General features: G+C 33.4%; 1 protein-coding gene across 1 annotated transcript in view; it reads left to right on the forward strand.

Moving 5' to 3' along the window:
- The window catches only part of LOC149800776 (zwei Ig domain protein zig-8-like), a 74,040-nt gene extending 56,930 nt beyond the window's left edge, over positions 1-17,110 (forward strand). Inside the window, exons 3-7 of the mRNA XM_089954449.1 lie at positions 5,290-5,506; positions 7,663-7,695; positions 9,994-10,044; positions 12,534-12,824; positions 17,001-17,110. Of these exons, the coding sequence (XP_089810575.1) occupies positions 5,290-5,506; positions 7,663-7,695; positions 9,994-10,044; positions 12,534-12,824; positions 17,001-17,110 (702 nt within the window). The remainder of the gene's footprint in view (positions 1-5,289; positions 5,507-7,662; positions 7,696-9,993; positions 10,045-12,533; positions 12,825-17,000) is intronic.
- The last annotated feature ends 2,122 nt before the right edge of the window (positions 17,111-19,232 follow it).

Below are 19,232 nucleotides of genomic sequence, written 5' to 3' on the forward strand. Positions count from 1 at the left end.
TGTCTTCATTCTTATAACGACTGAGAAAAAAATAAACTGTACATCCTTTGGTCTGAAAAAGAAAGGTTTGTAACTTATCAATATTATTGTAAGACACATCTTACCAAAGATCGATGAACTAAGACTAACGATACAAAATGAACCCAACCTTGCAGTAATTGGACTATGCGAAACGTTTCTAGATTGTAATGTACCTGACAGTGCTATCTCTATTAGCAACTTTTCTTTGGAAAGACGAGATCGACCACAAGGCATAGGAGAAGGGATAGCCATGTACATTTCAAATAACTTAACATTGAAAGAGAAGAACAGATTTTGAAAATTCTACTATCGAATCAATATGGATCGAGTTAAGTTTCCTCATTAGTAAATCAATCTATATTTGCTCAGCATACCGACCCCCAAACTCCCTCTCCTCATGGCCTGACCAATTTGAACACGAGTTAGAGGCTGCTTTATCTTCCAACAATGAAGTAATTATCATGTGAGACTTTAATATTGATCCTCTCTGATACTAACACTAAACGGCTACATATGACACAAATACACGACCTTACACAGGTAATATATGCTCCAATAAGAGTAACAGCCTGTACTTCTACTCTGATCGACCACATCTATACTACCCATCCAACCAATCTCTACGAGATAAACGTACCATGTTTCCCTATTAGTCATCACTATCCTATATGTGCAACTCGTAAGCAACAGAGCGCAAAGAAAAACAACTTACACTCCTACATGCAATACATATGTTTCAAAAACTTTGCTGAAAATGAATTTCTCACCGAACTATCACAAAACAGTAACACAATATATTTCCCTAACATAGACCCAGATTATGACTTGTCTATCTGGAATCACTGTTTTCTTACTATCCTAAATAAACACGCCCCCACACGCATCAAAAGAATTAAACAATCAAAACGACCAGAATGGTATACTAATGAAATCGCAGAGGCACAACACAAACGAAACTACTACCATAAATATAAAGACTTTACAAACTATCGTTTGTGGCGGAACAAAGTCAAATCAATCATTGTAAAACACAAACGCTCCTTTTTCAAAGAAGCCGTCACATCAAACTCTGATAACAGATCCATCTGGAATCGCTTACGAAATCTAACTTCAACGAAACCTGCGCCTCTAGCTCCATGTTAAAGTATAGTTGATGGCACTAATTATACTGATGAACTCGATATTGCAAACCAGCTGAACCATTGTTTTTACTAATATCTCCCAAACGCTTAACAGGTCTAATAATACAGAACCTAATTTAGACAAACTTACTAAATTCGTGAATGAAAGGGTACCCGATCATGTTAGTTTCAACATTCCCTTAATAACAATAAATGACACTCTTGATATTCTAAATAAACTTGACACAAACAAATCAGCTGGTCTAGATGGAATTCACCCCAAAACTCTGAAAATGTCGGCTTTATCAATCTCAGAGTCGCTGAAAGAAATAATTAACTGTAGTATCACTTCCTGTAAATTCCCGGAGTCACTGAAGTTAGCAAAAGTATTCGCAATTTATAAGGGAAATGAAAATAATGACCCATCCAACTATCGACCCATATCTGTTCAATCCGTACTTTCAAAAATTATTGTAAAACATGTCAGCAAGCATATTTTCAGATATTTTGACAAGTACCAACTCCTCCATAGATCACAATCAGGTTTTCGAAAGAATCATTCATGTCAAACTGCAATGACAAAACTTATAGACCAATGGCTACTAGCAGTAGAATCAGGCGAACTTACTGCCGCAATCTTCATTGATTTTAAAAAAGCATTCGATTTGGTTGACCATTCGGTGCTCATTAAAAAACTTTCAACTTACAGATTTTATCGAAACTCAGTTGCCTGGTTCACGTCGTATCTCACAAACATACACCAGGTTGTTTGCGCGGATAAATATATATCCGAACCAAGTCATATCTTAAGTGGTGTTCCTCAAGGATCTATATTAAGGCCTCTTCTTTTTCTACTATTTATCAATGACTTAAAATTGTATCCAGCGCACGCTAACACATATATTTTCGCTGACGATTCTACATTGCATTTATCTGGTAAATCTCTAGACTCCATTAAAAATAAACTTCAAATCGACCTCAACAATATATCAGTTTGGTGTCATCAAAACAATATGAATATTAACATCTCTAAAACGAAGTGTATGACAATTGGAACAAGGCAGCGTCTATCTACTAACATGGATTTACTTCTAACTCAAAATGGCTTAGACGTATCTATTGTCAAAAATCAAAAACTTCTTGGTATCTACATTGATCAACACCTCAGCTGGAATGCGCATATCGATCACCTATGTGCAATGGTAGTCAAAAAAATAACTCTGTTAAAATTGCTTTCGAAATTTCTACCTCCACAATCACTTGAAATTTATTTTTCGGGTTATATACTACCACTGATAGATTACGGCTGTACCATATGGGGGAAGACATCAAATAAAAATCTGTCCAGAATTGATAGACTCCAGAAAAGGGCAGCCCGAATAATACTGAAAGTTCCTGTTATGACTCCCTCAGATGTTTTGTTTTCACGTCTGCAATGGCTACCTATACAAAAATGTATTCTTTTTTCAAAGGAATCATGACATAGAAGTCTTTAAACGGTCTTTCTCTAGATTATATCTTTAACATAATTGAACTAAGATCATCGAATACTGAGCGTAATCTCCGATCGACGACTAACAACGATCTCCAGATTCCTTGGGCGAAAACCAATCATTACAAAAGCTCATTTACTCTATCAGCACCTGCTGTATCGAATTCCTTACCAATGAGGATACGTAATTCAACTTCCCTTGCTTCTTTTAAAATACCATTTAAGAAATTCTTTCTAGACCAGCTGGAATGATATATTAAAATGTCTGAATAGAAAACTTTATAATCATATCCATAATTGATATATCCAGATCTTAATCGATATATATATATATATATATATATATATATATATATATATATATATATATATATATATATATATATATATATATATATATATATATATATAGTAAGTCTTATGCTGAAATGTATGTACCTGTGTACTGAATATTGTTCATATTTGTATGTTTCCCAGTATAGTCACACATAGTCAGTCATGTTAAACATGTACGAATGAGTGTGTGACGATACCTGGTTATATGCATGGTCTTCTATTTTTATTCTGTGTATTTTTTTTCTTTCTTATTTTGTTTTAAATTTTTTTTTAACATAGCCGATTACAAAAACTGACGACCACATGGCAGATGGGTCAGCCATGACCAAATGTGTTATACTCGTTAAAGATAGTTTATTATTATTATTATTATTATTATTATTATTATTATTATTATTAACTTTGATAGCTAAATTATTTGTTAAGTTTTACAAAATTTGTGTTTTTTGTTTGCTAAGCTTACGAGCTCGGTACCACAAAAACATATGTGCCATGGTATACAGAAATTATAATAATGATTAACAATTTAACTTTCTGGGACAGGTTTCTTGGACTTTTTGGAACACTTGCATTTGTCAAGAGCTGTAATAATATTTTGCTCTGATGTTGAGCAAACTAAAACCATATATCATAAGAGGGTTTGAAAAAATGAATTGTCTTTCGATTAAAAAACTAAAATATATCTGTTCAAAAGAAAATGGCTGCGCCCACCCCCGAACATTAAGTTTCAGAACATTAAAAAAGTAGATTTGCAATACGTATGTTGATTGCTGTATAAGTTGTAATCTAAAACTATAACTCATATAGGATGAATCAGTTTACACTGTAGCTGACATGCTGTAAAATAGATTGTGCTTAAACTAGATAGCTGGCTGATAACAATGGGAAGTGTTAACACTGATAACAATGGGAAGTGTTAACACTGATAACAATTGGAAGTGTTAACACTGATAACAATGGGAAGTGTTAACACTGATAACAATGAGAAGTGTTAACACTGATGACAATGGGAAGTGTTAACACTGTAGCCTACAATTTAGTAACTACGCTATTGATATAACGGGCAGGGATACATTGATTGGGATACCATCGCCCGGGATGATTTGCAATCTCACACAAGTTGCTGACGGATAAATACAAACACATTTGCCGTCCGATGTATCGATGTCCAGACAATAATATATGACCCGCACGTTAAGATCACCACGGAACGCCTACTGCAGTTTGATTGTTTTAACCACGTAAATGGTATTTAAGACAATCTTGATTTCTTCATGGCCAATCACCATTGTATATTTGACGCGAGGCATGATTCACATTTTGTCCGTGCTGGCAGACAATAATAAAACTTCGAATACGTGCTCTCCATCAAAACACGTTTGTGTTGGCATGGATGCAACTGTTGTAATGGTGAATCGCAAAAGTTCATCTAGTTAATCGGTTGTGCATGGTACTCTCTTCTTCGGACACTAACTGAGCGATCATCGTCGAGCATGATTGCCGCGGAATGATCGTGTAACGATACTGTGACGATCCTGCGAAGATGACTTGTTTTCCGCTTCAATCGTGAAATATCGCCACGAGAGACAAAACAAAACATCAACACTTCACGGTTTAAATCTTTCTACTATACTCTTGGATGTCCACTAATTATATAGTTCTTTTATAATAAATAAATAAATAAAACAAACAAACAAACAAACAAACAAACAAGAAAACGCTATATATCTCTTAAAGCTTCGTTATTAAATTTGGATGTATCCCTAATAACATTGATGTTATTGCTATTAGCGATGCAAGATACAGTTTACTCTGACAAGAATAGTGTTTTCAAATAAATTGTTTGCATTTCATTATCAAATGGACAAAACATTGCAAAGCTAACTTCAGTTTCGATAACACTCCTATTTAAATGAAATTGGCAAAAATGGACATATTCTCTCTTCACTTAACATGGAGTTTCCCCGTTATTCTTTAATCTCTTGAGTCGAGATATTCTTAACAGTATATGTTTACTAAAAGCTCTCTGTCTGTCTGTCTCTCTCACAAACAATCACACACGTACATTATATATATATAGTACAGAATCACTGGTCTCTAATCAGAACCATTATTATAAGCAAATGTAACGTTTCAGTTGTATTCTCTAATAATACAGTTTAGACAAGGTTGCATATTTTACTTCTCCCCATGCAATAAGTTGTACGCGTTATACAATTTTTAAACAATGCTGACTTCAATTCAGTGAATGAAGTCCAAGTAATTCTAATTTGTTAAAATCAATTTTAATATTTATGATACATTTATTTATATTTCTAGGTTATATGGAGGAAACAACCTTACAAGATACCTATTACGGTAGGAAAAGAGTTGTTTATCAAGAAGCTTGAAAGATTCAAGTTAGACCATGTCCCTTATAAGGACGAATGGAATCTTCTTATTGAAGATGTCCAGCAATATGATTCAGGAACTTACGAATGCCAGGTGAGCTCGAAGGAGGGAACATATAGACAGAACATAACTTTACACGTAACAGGTGGGTACAAACACGCTTATAGTTTCCACCGAATCTATTATTTTGCTTGCATGTTTCTCGAGAAAGTAAGAATGTAAGATTCAAAGCTTGATTGTGAATCGAAACATAGTTTCTTCTAATTCCTTTTAATTGGAATTTATCTATGGGCTGCTATAGCGGTCTCCATAAACAACTAAAATGAAACAATAACATTTGCCTTCATATAACCCTGCAATATGTAATTGGTACTTTTATAGTAACTGGACATATGTGTTGCTTTATTTTTAATGGTAATAAATAAGGAATAAAAGCTGCATTTATTCTTATGGAATGCAATATATATATATTAAATCAGAATATATCTATTAGTACGCCTGTTGTTTCTTAATTGTATCATTAGCAAACATTGCAATATTTAGGTCCCTGGTAGACGCGTTCCAAGCGTCACGATTTAGTCCACTCCATGACAATGTACTGCAGCGTAAGCTACAAGTGTATATGATTGCATGAAAGAATCAACATGCTCACGTGTATCTTTACATTTAGCATTGATTTGGTTAAGGTGATATTATGGGCAGTGATGTTTTCTTTTTCTTTAAGATTTGGATGTTGAGCACGTACCAGATATATTAAGAAATCTCAGCCAGAACAAATAAATCCCTAATTACATGCAAACGAAAGAAAAGAAATAATAAAATCAAAACGAGGTTAGAGATCAGGTCGACTAGATTGTTGGTTACGTTTAACTCTTAAATGGCATATTCGCAATGACCTTAGTCCACTCCAGGAAAATGTATTTCGGTGTAAACTACAAGTGTATATGATAGCCCACGTGAACTATGAACCGTGTTTATGCACCACTATTATCTATTCATTAGATGATCCATTAAGCTTAATAGCTGAATGAGCAAACTGACAAACTATGCTGGTCAAACCATCAGACTATTCCGGTCAAGCCATCAGACTATATTCTTGTCAAACTATCAGACTATTTTGGTCAAACTATCAGACTTTTGTGGTCAAACTATCATACTATTCTGGTTAAACTATCATACTATTCTAGTTAAAATATGAGACTAATATGGTCAAACTATCAGACTATTGTAATCAAGCTCTCAGACTATATTCGAGTCAAACTATCAGATTATTTTGGTCAAATTATCAGACTATTGTAATCAAACTATCTGACTATATTCGAGTCAAACCCTCAGACTATTCTGGTCAAACTATCATATAATACTCAATGAATATAAGGATAATCTTATCGGTACAGATATTAAAAGTGGAATACATCGATGTACGCGTCGAATATGTTTCTAACGCCTCCCCCTGAACCGTGATTCCTGGAAAGTGTTGACCTTTTTGTTATTTTGGTTTAATATTTCTAGAAAATATGTTCTCCAAAAAACACTACATACACCCCCAGGAATCCATGATATGTGTTTAGTACGTTGTAGTCTTCAAAACTACTTAGATCATTTGGGGTGCATTATGCAACAATTCAAGTTAGATAACTTTTGCGCAAGGAACGTCTGTCTAAATATAATACAAAGTCAGTGGAAATAATGTGCAAGGAACGGTTAGCGAATGAATGAATGAATTTATTTGGCTAATAGTAGGTGCAGTAGTAAGTTTCGTATATATATATATATATATATATATATATATATATATATATATATATATATATATATATATATATCTGTGTGTGTTAGAAATTTTTCTTAACACCATTTGTCATCCTTTAGTCATTGGTATGTGAAACAGTCTATTCATTTTTTTTGCTGATTACAGCGATTTATCTGACAGAACTTTCGATAGTATTCAAAGAGATTGTACCATTGCAGCACAGTCAAGTGTTATGCTACACATTTATTGATTATACCTACCTCGCATTACTAGCATGATGACGTCGAAAACCCGGCTGAAGAAAGATTTATGTGGGTCCAGGACTATCATGGGCATAACTTATTTGCTTTCCACTAAATACTCCCAAAACGGAATTGTATTTTTAACTCTGATCTTTAACTTTGAAAAAAGGATGGCGCAATAAAAAATGGTATTCGAGGAACAATAGAGACTACTATTATATGTGGTTTGTTTATTACTGTTTTCATAATGCGTACGCTGAACGTAGTTTTAATGAATTCTGCGTTCAAATTCCCTTGCTTTTCCAGATACAAATTTACCTACTCGAGATAGGAAAGAAAGTAAGTAGTTTTTTTTTGCTCTTGGTTCGTAAAATGCTTTAAATCGCCATATTCAAGGCACGAACTTTGAATAAGTCAGTGATACGTCGTCATTATTAAAATCCACGCACATAAATCAAATGAAAGTGACGAAGGCAACTAAATAAAGACAAATGTATTAGAGAGAAGGCATGCGTTTATACATTGCTTATGATCAATTTTTGTTTTATTTGATTAAAGGTTTTGTTTCACCGACTTTGCATGTTTGTAGTTTACACAAAGCTAACGACGTCTGCACATTCATTGATAAAGCATCACTCTATTGTTTAATCCGCTTACGCATAGTCCAACGATAAGAATGAAAGTGAAAGGGTACTTGAAAGACCCAAGTCATTTTCGGTACAGAAATAAGAGTATAATCATTTCTGTAGAAGTATGTGCATCGTCTGTTTTATAGAATTATATATATATATATATATATATATATATATATATATATATATATATATATATATATATATATATATATATATATATATATATATATATATAATATATAAATGCAATAAACTGACAACGAACAGGGCAAAAGTAGCATCTAACTAGCTTATGCGCTTTGGACTCTTAATGAATCTTTTTCAAAGGCAAATACAAAACATAGACGAGACAAACAAATAAAACACAAAAACCGTTGTGTTTGCAAAACGTTGTATCCCTGTTTCTACATGAATTAAACCTTTAAATTTATTGTGTTTCAACTAATTTATTTCAACTTTTTTGCGGATGCTGGAAAATATTTTTATTGACCTAGAAACCAATGAGCCATAACGCCATCTGTTGATGTAAGTAAATTTGTCAGGAGCAAATTATATCCCGTATATTTCCTAGTTATAGTAGTAATTATAGGTTATTAAGCAAATTTAGAGACTTATTTAAAAGAAAATGTGTCGGCTGCAAAGGATAATTTTATGTTTACATGACTTTCGTTTTCTAATCTTCTTGGTTTAAACCGCTTGGTTACAATATTCTAAGGCGGCGTATCCAGTGAGATTCTTTTTCTTTCTTGGGAAGTCCAGTTGGGGTTGTGAGCAATTGGAATAAGTATTATATCACTGAAGGTGTGGCCATGGGAGGAAAAGTGTTCTGCGACCGGGCTTCTGTACAGCTTCTTTATCATCCAATCAGATCTTCGAAGGTTTATCCTTTTGTGTAGTTTTTGAGTTGAAGGCTACAGATCTTAAATGTGATGATATAATTTATATTCTCTGTTTTACACGTTTTGTTTGGACCATGTATCTTTAGTTTTTCCCTACTCACTGTGATAGAAAATGTTCTGGTCTCTATCACATGCTGACTGGTTTTGCACCTTTCATCGCCACAGGGGCCAGATTGACTAGGGTGGTCTTGTTTAGTGTTTGTCGTTAGCTTCGCCCTGACTAGGATGTCCTTGATGATTTTTTGGTCTGCGGTAGGCTACTACAGGTTTGTTCGGGAGGATTAACTTTAGTACGATCGACGATTCCACGATGGGCCAGTGTTTCTCGATGATTTTACCTACTTTGGGGTTGTTTGGATGGTAGGTCAGGATAAATGGTATCCTATCAACCGTTCCTTCTTTCAATATTTTAGTAGGTCAAAAAAGCTCAAGGACATATTAGTCAGGGTTAAGCTAACGCCAATCACTAATCATGAGCATCTTTTGCAGACGACACCTTTTCTTTTAAATAATTCTTTAAATGTATTTGAATGCCTATAATTACTAATATACACACGAAATAACCGGGATATAATTTGCGCTTAGATAAATGTCCATAAAACAAGAGATGTCGTTATGGTTCACGGATGTCATGGTCAATAGAAATATTTTCCAACATCCGCAACAAGTTAAAATGAACTAGTTGAAACATAATAAATGTAAAGGTTTAATTCATGTAGAAATAGCGATGCAAAATTTTGCAAACACAACTGTTTTGTGTTTTATTTGTTCGTCTTGTCTTTGTTTTGTATTTGCCTTTGAAAAAAGAATCATTAAGAGTCGAAAGGGTTGAGGCTTGTTAGATACTATTTTTATACTGTTCGTTGTCAGTTTCTTGCATTCAACTTAGTCAATCCCTGACACACGTGATCCCTTGCTGGATCCAGTGCACATAAAAGGTCTGTTATTCGCCGTATAATTTTGTATTCTTTATATATATATATATATATATATATATATATATATATATATATATATATATATATATATATATATATATATAACATCGAAAGGTTATATTCCACATCCTCTGTATTCTATTATTTAATTTTCCTATTTCACAGATAAATTTTCCGGAAATAATATGGTATCGGAAGCCTCCACTGTAAATGAAGGTATAACGTTTATATATGCACGTTGACTTTCCAATAATCTTCTCTGACATGTTCTAGTTGTCCTAACCTTAGATGGCCCTGCCCTAACAATAGTTTCAGTAACTATTTCACTTCAGTAAACAGTTGGATGGAGGGATCCCATCCATCAATATTTTGCAAAACATTTATCTATGTGTATCTACCTCAGTAATTTAGAAATGGTTATCTGTCTGTCCGCACTCATCGTTCAAACAACATAACATCATGATATCGCAATGACTTTAAGACTGCCTTTTAACGATTTTGTAGGTCTTTCCGTGGTTCTTTCATTATTTATTGCAATTTAAACTTTATGAAGATAAACTGCATTTTCAATAAGAGTAGCAATCTTTTCGCATTTCGATGATCTTGATAAAAAATGCTTTGTCACCACTTGTAAAAACCCTTAATTTTGTTTGACTACTCTCTGGCATGCCTAACTTAACATCGATAAAACCAATGTTAGAATCCCACAAGGTCACTACTATTAATACAATGCTTGTCTGAAATGCTTCTATGTTCCACGTTTTGCCAACCTAGACTGGTTATCTTTCGGACATACCGTGTTATCTCCTATGTGGCGCCTCCTCGGGGTTCGTCGTAAACATTGTTCATTTGCATGCACAAGGACAAGAATAGCGGCTGTTTCCCAGTTTACCTTTAATTTGTATAGGCATATGTATCTCCAAAAAGGGCAAAGTGTTACATCATTGTGCAGAAAGCAATGATCGGTGTTTGTTCTAGATGAAGATGTGTCCAAATAACCCGATTTGGTTTCCTATTAAGTTCAATTTGATATTGTCAGGGCACATGCAATTTAACTGAAAATATAAGTAAAGCCGTTCTATCATAAATCAAAGTGTGTTTTCTTTAACCATGGTACTATTCCATACTTATTCTCTCCAGATGGCTTATGTATTACTGATATATCGGTTCCCTGTCGCAGAAAGTTTTCTGATTAGTAGAGTCTGAAGAAACAAAGAACCACTCTATGAACTCCAATAGTACACTCGAGTATTTAACGGCAGGCAATAGTGATGAGTTTCATTGCTAGCCATTAGAGACAGGATCATTTGGGGAAAATTTAGATTTGAGAATTTATTTGTGTTTGATACATTGCCTGATTTATATTTTGGTAAATGTTTTGAACAGTAATATTTGATGAGTTGTTTAGAGTCATATTGATGTCATATAAGTTATAGAGAGTCGTATTGTTTTTTTTTATTCGTCTTTGATGGTTTCATTCTTACCGTTGATCTCATATTCCCACTTGTAAGATGAATCAGTAATTCAATAAATGTTATAAAATTAAAATTATCGTCTGCTAAAATCTTAACCAACATTGTCTCTCAATTATCTTCCTTCGTCTTTCTCTAAAACATATTTAATGTATTACTTTCAGTATTATTTTTGAAATGTTCGATGAGCAGAAAGCATTTCAAATGTTTGAAATTAAGAACTGATGCTGAGTTTTTATATGTTTATCTCATCAGAGGAAGATTTGTGTAGACGACAGTCTGAAAAATCAAAATAGGTGTTATGGTTATTCCGGCATGAATAATATCATTGTAAATATATCATTGGCGTCACTAGGATGTTCGGACCTCACCGGGTGACACCATCAGATGGGATGACACCAAAATGACTGTCTATAAAAGTTTTGACTTATGTGCAGGAATGAGGTCCATGGATGTGACACCATGAATTACTACACAGGGTGACACCAACCTTAGTGACACCACTGGAATATATTTACTTTAGGGACGTTTTTCATCGCTTTATTGATACACGACTCCTAAAAGTATGGAATAGTTTGCTTGGTTTGTTCAGTGACAATACACTGGTCTATGCCAACAAGTTTATATACAATATTGATGTTAATTTCAGTGAAAGTCTATACGTCTGGTGTATTTAGTTGTTGTGGCCATGGATTTGACTAACATAGGTTAGATAGTCTTTTTGCGTCTTTCGTTGAAAGCATGTAGAAAAATGAAGGCAGTTTAGTAGAACTTAATGAACTGATACTAAAACATACAAAGTGGCGGAACATACAGTCCTTTGGAGGTTAAATAAAGTTTTCAAATGAATCATCACACCTTTTGAGCAGCCAAGCATTTCATTTCTAGTTTAGGACATTAACTAAGTGCGAATAGGTTCACTGAAACAAGAAATGGTATCAAATAAGTTTTGTGGATTAAAATATTCCAATCTTGCCTGTATTAAAAAATCATCTATATTTACAGTCCAAAGTACAAAATTTAAATACAAAGCAAGAAAAAATATTTTATCTGACTTTGATATGCAGTCGGTCTACCTACTTGTTTATTCATCGTATATAAATAATCTCATTGCACAAGATATATCCAGTTTGTTTCGCTGAGATTTTTTAATGGGTCCTTTTTAAGCTATACAGTGTGATTTGAATGTCTTCCAATATCATGCAAATAATGTGTTATCATTTGTTTCTTCAGATATACAAATCTCAGGGACACAGTTTGTTGAGAAAGGAGAACACATATATCTGGAATGCAATGCCACAAGTGCGGCAAATCCACCACAGACTATTGACTGGTTTAAGGACGGCGCTGCCGTACAATCCAGTGTCAAACAAGGAATCCACATAAGAGAGCAAATTTCGCTATCGACTAAAACAATAATAAGCGCACTCGAAATTCAGCGGGCGCGAATGAGTGACACGGGTGTTTACGTCTGCAGGGTTTCTGATACGCTTGCCACAAGGATAAAAGTTGATGTATTAAATGGTAAATTGTTGATACTAGTACACCTTTTTTCATGGCATGTTAAATTATATACTTCCTGAACAGGATACTCATGAAGTGTCGCACACAAATCTAAGTCACTAGTTGATGTATTAACCAGGAATCGGTCTTCTGATCAAGTAACAACATATACTTTCTGCGAGCATGATGATACATTTGATAATTCCCCACCTCTCTCTCTCTCTCTCTCTCTCTCATTTCTTGTCAATTGATGATATCTGTGCGAATATTCATAAACGTACAATTCCTAATCACATATAAATGTATGAGGACATATAAGTGCTTCTTAATTCATATAAACGTAGTGTGTATGTGCGTTTATATGTATGAATACATATATTTGTATTCTTTTTTTCTGTGCATATGATGAACAAAATTAACTAATAGATCGATCAGTAAATAAATGGTACGTATCATGAGTAAACACACACACATATATATATATATATATATATATATATATATATATATATATATATATATATATATATATATATATATATATATATATGTGTGTGTGTGTGTGTGTGTGTGTGTGTGTGTGTAACCTTTCACAATTCCTCATGACGTACTTAATTACAAAAGGCTCTTAATGTGTATTGTCTACTTTGTGTTGATTTGTAAATGCGGAATATTCTCTATTTCAGCAGAGACATACAACGAAAAACGAAGTAAGTATATCTATATTTACGTTTTATTTTCTAAACGAGATATTTCTTGTTCCCCTTCATACGTTCAATTTGTTTATATTAATATGGTACTCAAGTCTGATACCCAAAATATTATGTTTTTGGCATTGATTGTTTGATTAATTTACTATTCAACTGCATTTTTTATGCATGCTAAGTCTATCTCAATGACGTAAGCTTTGTGTATTCAAGAGATTTAAAAGGAAATTAGACTTTGTGGAACTAAAAATGGAAGAGTTGGATTTATGGATTCACTTTAACACTATTGATGTTTGGATTTCTAAGACCCCTCTCGTACATAAATAACACCAACATGACAACGTCATTTCATGTATGTATTAATCATTCTATAAATACAATTTTATTTTGTTGCTAAACTGTAGGATTGATTCAAGTTCATCAATAGCAAAATTGTAGTAATTGGCGAGGTTATTTATTTATACAACAAACCTTTTCTTTTGTAAAAAAAATTTCATGGTGGATTTGGCTGCTATTTTACTTACTACATTAGATCCACGATATCTACATTAACTTATAAACGGGTTTCTATGTAGTCATTATCAATATATATATATATATATATATATATATATATATATATATATATATATATATATATATATATATATATATATATATATATATATATATATATATATATATATATATATATATATTCATCTTTATTTACAGATGCGCATTATGGTGAATCTGAGAGTTCTGGCTCAACAGTGTATGTGGTCATGACTGAATATATTCTTTTGACATTCGTAATGTGTAACCTTCTAAGGTGAATAACCTCTGAAATTACATACACTTCAAAATATATGCCCATGGAGTTATAGTTAACAAACGTTATTGTGAAGCATGTATCTCATTTACATCCCCTGGATCTTGAAGACATTCTACGTGTATCATCTTACATGGCGCCAAACAGCAAACACAACGTTTAGGTATAAACGATTGAAATCATTAGCCAAATTAGGACAAAATTATGTTTATGTGTTCAATTGTTAAATTCTGTCAGATACACTTAATGCGTGTGTGTGTTCACTTGTTTAATTCTGTCAAATACACATGTGTGCGTCTAACTGTTTGATTCTCTGAGATACTTGTATGTCTTTCAAATTGTTAAATTCTGTCCGATACATTTTATGTATATCCTATTGTTGAATTATGTCATATGCATCTTGCGTGTCATATTTTGACTCATTAATCAACGATACTTCAAGAACCATCAACATATCTTTTTAAAAATCGAAATGGGTAAAATATTCGACATGTATAAACATTGAACAATTTTACCAAAACTATTTAACAATTTTACAAGTTTTCATTTACTTGATATTTATGGTAGAACATTAACGTTTTGTAGATAAATGGTTTGACAATTGACATTTTAAGTCCTACCTAATATATAAATATTTCTGATAGCGTCATCATTTATTTAGTTAGTAGTTTATTTCTTTTAAAAACCCAAATGAAGGAAAATGGCGATATGAGTTGACAAGTTTTAGCGTGCGTATTCAAAGTAATATCATGAAGATCGTCATGTCTCTGATTCGTATGATGCAATCGATTCCATTTGTATTTATGGTTTACAATACAATGCAACCCAATAAAATTAGTCTGAAAAGTGCTTATGATCAAACTATTAGTATTATACCATCTGTACAGCTCTTCTTCACTGCAAAACAAGGGATGATAAATGCCTTTCTGCAGAGAATCAAGATAGATTCGTTTTCGTATGTATAACTGTGCGAAAAAGTTTATAAAAGATAGTATAAGATGAATGTATTCGTCATGAAGAGTGTGTTATGTATACAGTAATTTTGTGTTATACCGTATAATTTGTTTCCTTCGTCGAAGCAGTCAAACGTCTTTAATGATGATATGTTTGAAACTGGTTTAGGCGTTATATCCAGCTGATCGACTTCCTCGTGTCGAACGATGATTGTTGGGTTGAAGCTTCCTCGTGTATCGTTGGGTTGAAACTTCCTCGTGTCGAACGATGATTGTTGGGTTGAAACTTCCTCGTGTCGAACGATGATTGTTGGGTTGCAGCTTCCTCGTGTCGAACGATGATTGTTGGGTTGAAGCTTCCTGGTGTATCGTTGGGTTGAAACTTCCTCGTGTCGAACGATGATTGTTGGGTTCAAGCTTCATCGTGTCGAACGCTGATCGTTGGGTTGAAACTTATAATGTTTACCTTCTTGAAACTATTTAATTTTATTACATTCCCGAATGTAAAGTAACCGTCGAAAGGAGAAGCGGGTGGTGAGTTATATTAAGTTTACTGATTGATAGAAACACTGTTTTCTAAAGTACTTAGCCTATTTCTTGATATTTTCATGCTTTTTTGATAATATTTCATTGTAAATATCGATTTATAGTTCTTCTATAGAAAACGGCAATGAGAGGAATGCTTCCGATTTGTGATATGACACAAACTTGCACTCGTACCCGTTCTGAAGATCGAAAAAAAATTTATTGTGCTGGTGGTGGTACATATGCATTACATTATTTAACTGTTCCCAAATGAAGGTAACACGATACCGGTTAATATATGTTAATACCTATATTGCATACATGAAACTAGTATTTGATTTGAGAACCCGCCATCGTATTCAGGATTTTATTCGGCACTGATTTTCACAATTTAACATGGTATTAACAAGTTAGTTCCAAGACATCTATTATATTATTGGTGACTAAGATGTATGTAAAAGTTTATATTTGACGTTTTGCTTCATTCATTACTTTTTATGCTAATTCATGCTTTTGCATGGTTGGTCAGTGGAATTTACATCGCTGATCTTTATATTATTATTTGCCTAATATTCAATTTCCTTTCTCTAAAATAGATTTAATCTAGAGAACATAAGCTTATTTTAAACATTATTTATATACGTTGTCATATATAAATTAGAAGGATTCCACTGAATTCGAACTAAGCTGGTTCGGTCGCTTTTATTTTCTTATAAATTCAAATGAAACTAAAGCAGGAGTTGCAAGATTTACATCCTTCGTCAATGACATATCTCAAACTGCCCCCACCCCCCACCCCCCCAAAATGAAAGTAAAAGCTAAATCAAAAACAAGCCAACAAAAATGTATATATTTGGAACATCATCGTCAGCAATAAACACGCTAATTACCGAGTTTGATAAGGATTTTGAATTTGGTTTTGTTTGGCGCTTTACATCACAGCATTCCAAAGAGGCTATTAAGTGTCAAGTCAGTTGGACGTAATATTCATTGGCCTGAACACACATTATATTAACTTTTCCTAGTTCATTTAATTGCAGGATTTGAACCCGTACTTTACCAGTCGCGATTAGAGTACGCTAGCCATTTCTGATGCCATTTTAGCACTGGAATTAATGTTAAGCTGGAGTAATAAAAATGAAATAAATGTCATTTTAATGTCTGAAAAAGAAAACATGCTTCGATTTTTCTTTTTGTGCAGGGACGGCCACTTTAAGTGCCCGTGTCCACTGCCTGAATGATGTTGTTTATGCTAGTTTATTAAAAAGGTTGAACTCGGACGGCTGGCAGTTATTATTCAAAAAGTTTTAGGAAAATATATTTAGTGCTTACAGGTGATAGACTGTAAATAACTTCCGACCACTCAGGTAAGCGACATACACAATTCCAAAATTGTTGTTCCTCAATCGAGTCATTTCATAACGTACACACGTCTGTATATATTTCATCTCACAACAACGGCATTGACCCCTGATGAGGAAGAATTAAATATGTTTTTGTCTGTGACAGATATTGATTTTATCATTTGCATCTTTAGGCTATGTCTGTGTTGGCGAATCTTGTAATGTTAGAAGTGATTTTGCCTCTATCGCATTGTTTGAATTTGATCGTTTTCGACTCTGTTGTATGATTTAAGTTTCTCCAGGCCTTTGTGATCATGACGGGATTGTTTCATACAGCCATACTATCCTCTTATAAATCCCTTATTCAAATTCAATTCTACTTGTTTGGTCAGGTGAAGTATCCAGTTCGGAAAAGTCTACATCTTTGCATCGCCAGCCTGTATTACGTATGCATACTAGCACATAACAGCCTGCCAATAATTCTAGTTAACATTATATCAAAGTTAACGATTTCTCTAAAGCAAACATTACATTGAAATAATGGTCGTAGCTTGTGCACTTGCTAAACTTATGTAATGGCTATATAACCTCGAAAAATAGATCATATACTGGAGTGCGGTCTTAAATTTCTCGAAGCGTAAATCCAAAAATGATACAATTATTTTATTAACAATGATTAAACTTTTATAGTGGTTTTTGTTTTGATTTTGTGAATAAACTACTCCGTAATAGACAGTGGTATACTCTTTGAAAACGTGTTCGTTACAAACGTTTAATTGCCATGTAAATTTGGCTGATCTGTCATACAACATGACTGACACGAGATGATATCAGGCACTATTATAACTAACAGAAAACGCTACTATTTGCAAATGTGATGCAGGTATATGCTAAGATGAGCCAGGCTGTTATTATTATGATCTGGCTTTGCCTCCTATAACATCATGATGGTATTATACCAGACTGTTATTATTATGATCTGGGTTTGCCTCCTATAACATCATTATGGGATTATACCAGACTGTTATCATTATGATCTGGGTTTGACTTCTATAACATCATTATGGTATTATACCAGACTGTTATTATTATGATCTGGGTTTGACTCCTATAACATCATTATTGTATTATACCAGACTGTTATCATTATGATCTGGGTTTGCCTCCTATAACATCATCATGGTATTATACCAGACTGTTATTATTATGATCTGGCTTTGCCTCTTATAACATCATTATGCTATTATACCAGACTGTTATTATTATGATCTGGCTTTGACTCCTATAACATCATGATGGTATTATACCAGACTGTTATTATTATGATCTGGGTTTGCCTCCTATAACATCATTATGGGATTATACCAGACTGTTATCATTATGATCTGGGTTTGCCTCCTATAACATCATCATGGTATTATACCAGACTGTTATCATTATGATCTGGGTTTGACTCCTATAACATCATTATTGTATTATACCAGACTGTTATCATTATGATCTGGCTTTGACTCCTATAACATCATTATGGGATTATACCAGACTGTTATCATTATGATCTGGGTTTGACTCCTATAACATCATTATGGGATTATACCAGACTGTTATTATTATGATCTGGCTTTGACTCCTATAACATCATGATGGTATTATACCAGACTGTTATTATTATGATCTGGGTTTGCCTCCTATAACATCATTATGGGATTATACCAGACTGTTATCATTATGATCTGGGTTTGACTCCTATAACATCATCATGGTATTATACCAGACTGTTATCATTATGATCTGGGTTTGACTCCTATAACATCATTATTGTATTATACCAGACTGTTATCATTATGATCTGGCTTTGACTCCTATAACATCATTATGGTATTATACCAGACTGTTATTATTATGATCTGGCTTTGCCTCCTATAACATCATTATGGTATTATACCAGACTGTTATTATTATGATCTGGCTTTGCCTCCTATAACATCATTACGACATTATACCAGACTGTTATCATTATGATCTGGCTTTGCCTCCTATAACATCATTATGGTATTATACCAGACTGTTATTATTATGATCTGGCTTTG

Source organism: Sinohyriopsis cumingii, chromosome 4 (genome assembly GCF_028554795.1).
Source record: "Sinohyriopsis cumingii isolate HCF-2022 chromosome 4, ASM2855479v2, whole genome shotgun sequence".
Taxonomy (NCBI): Eukaryota; Metazoa; Mollusca; class Bivalvia; order Unionida; family Unionidae; genus Sinohyriopsis; species Sinohyriopsis cumingii.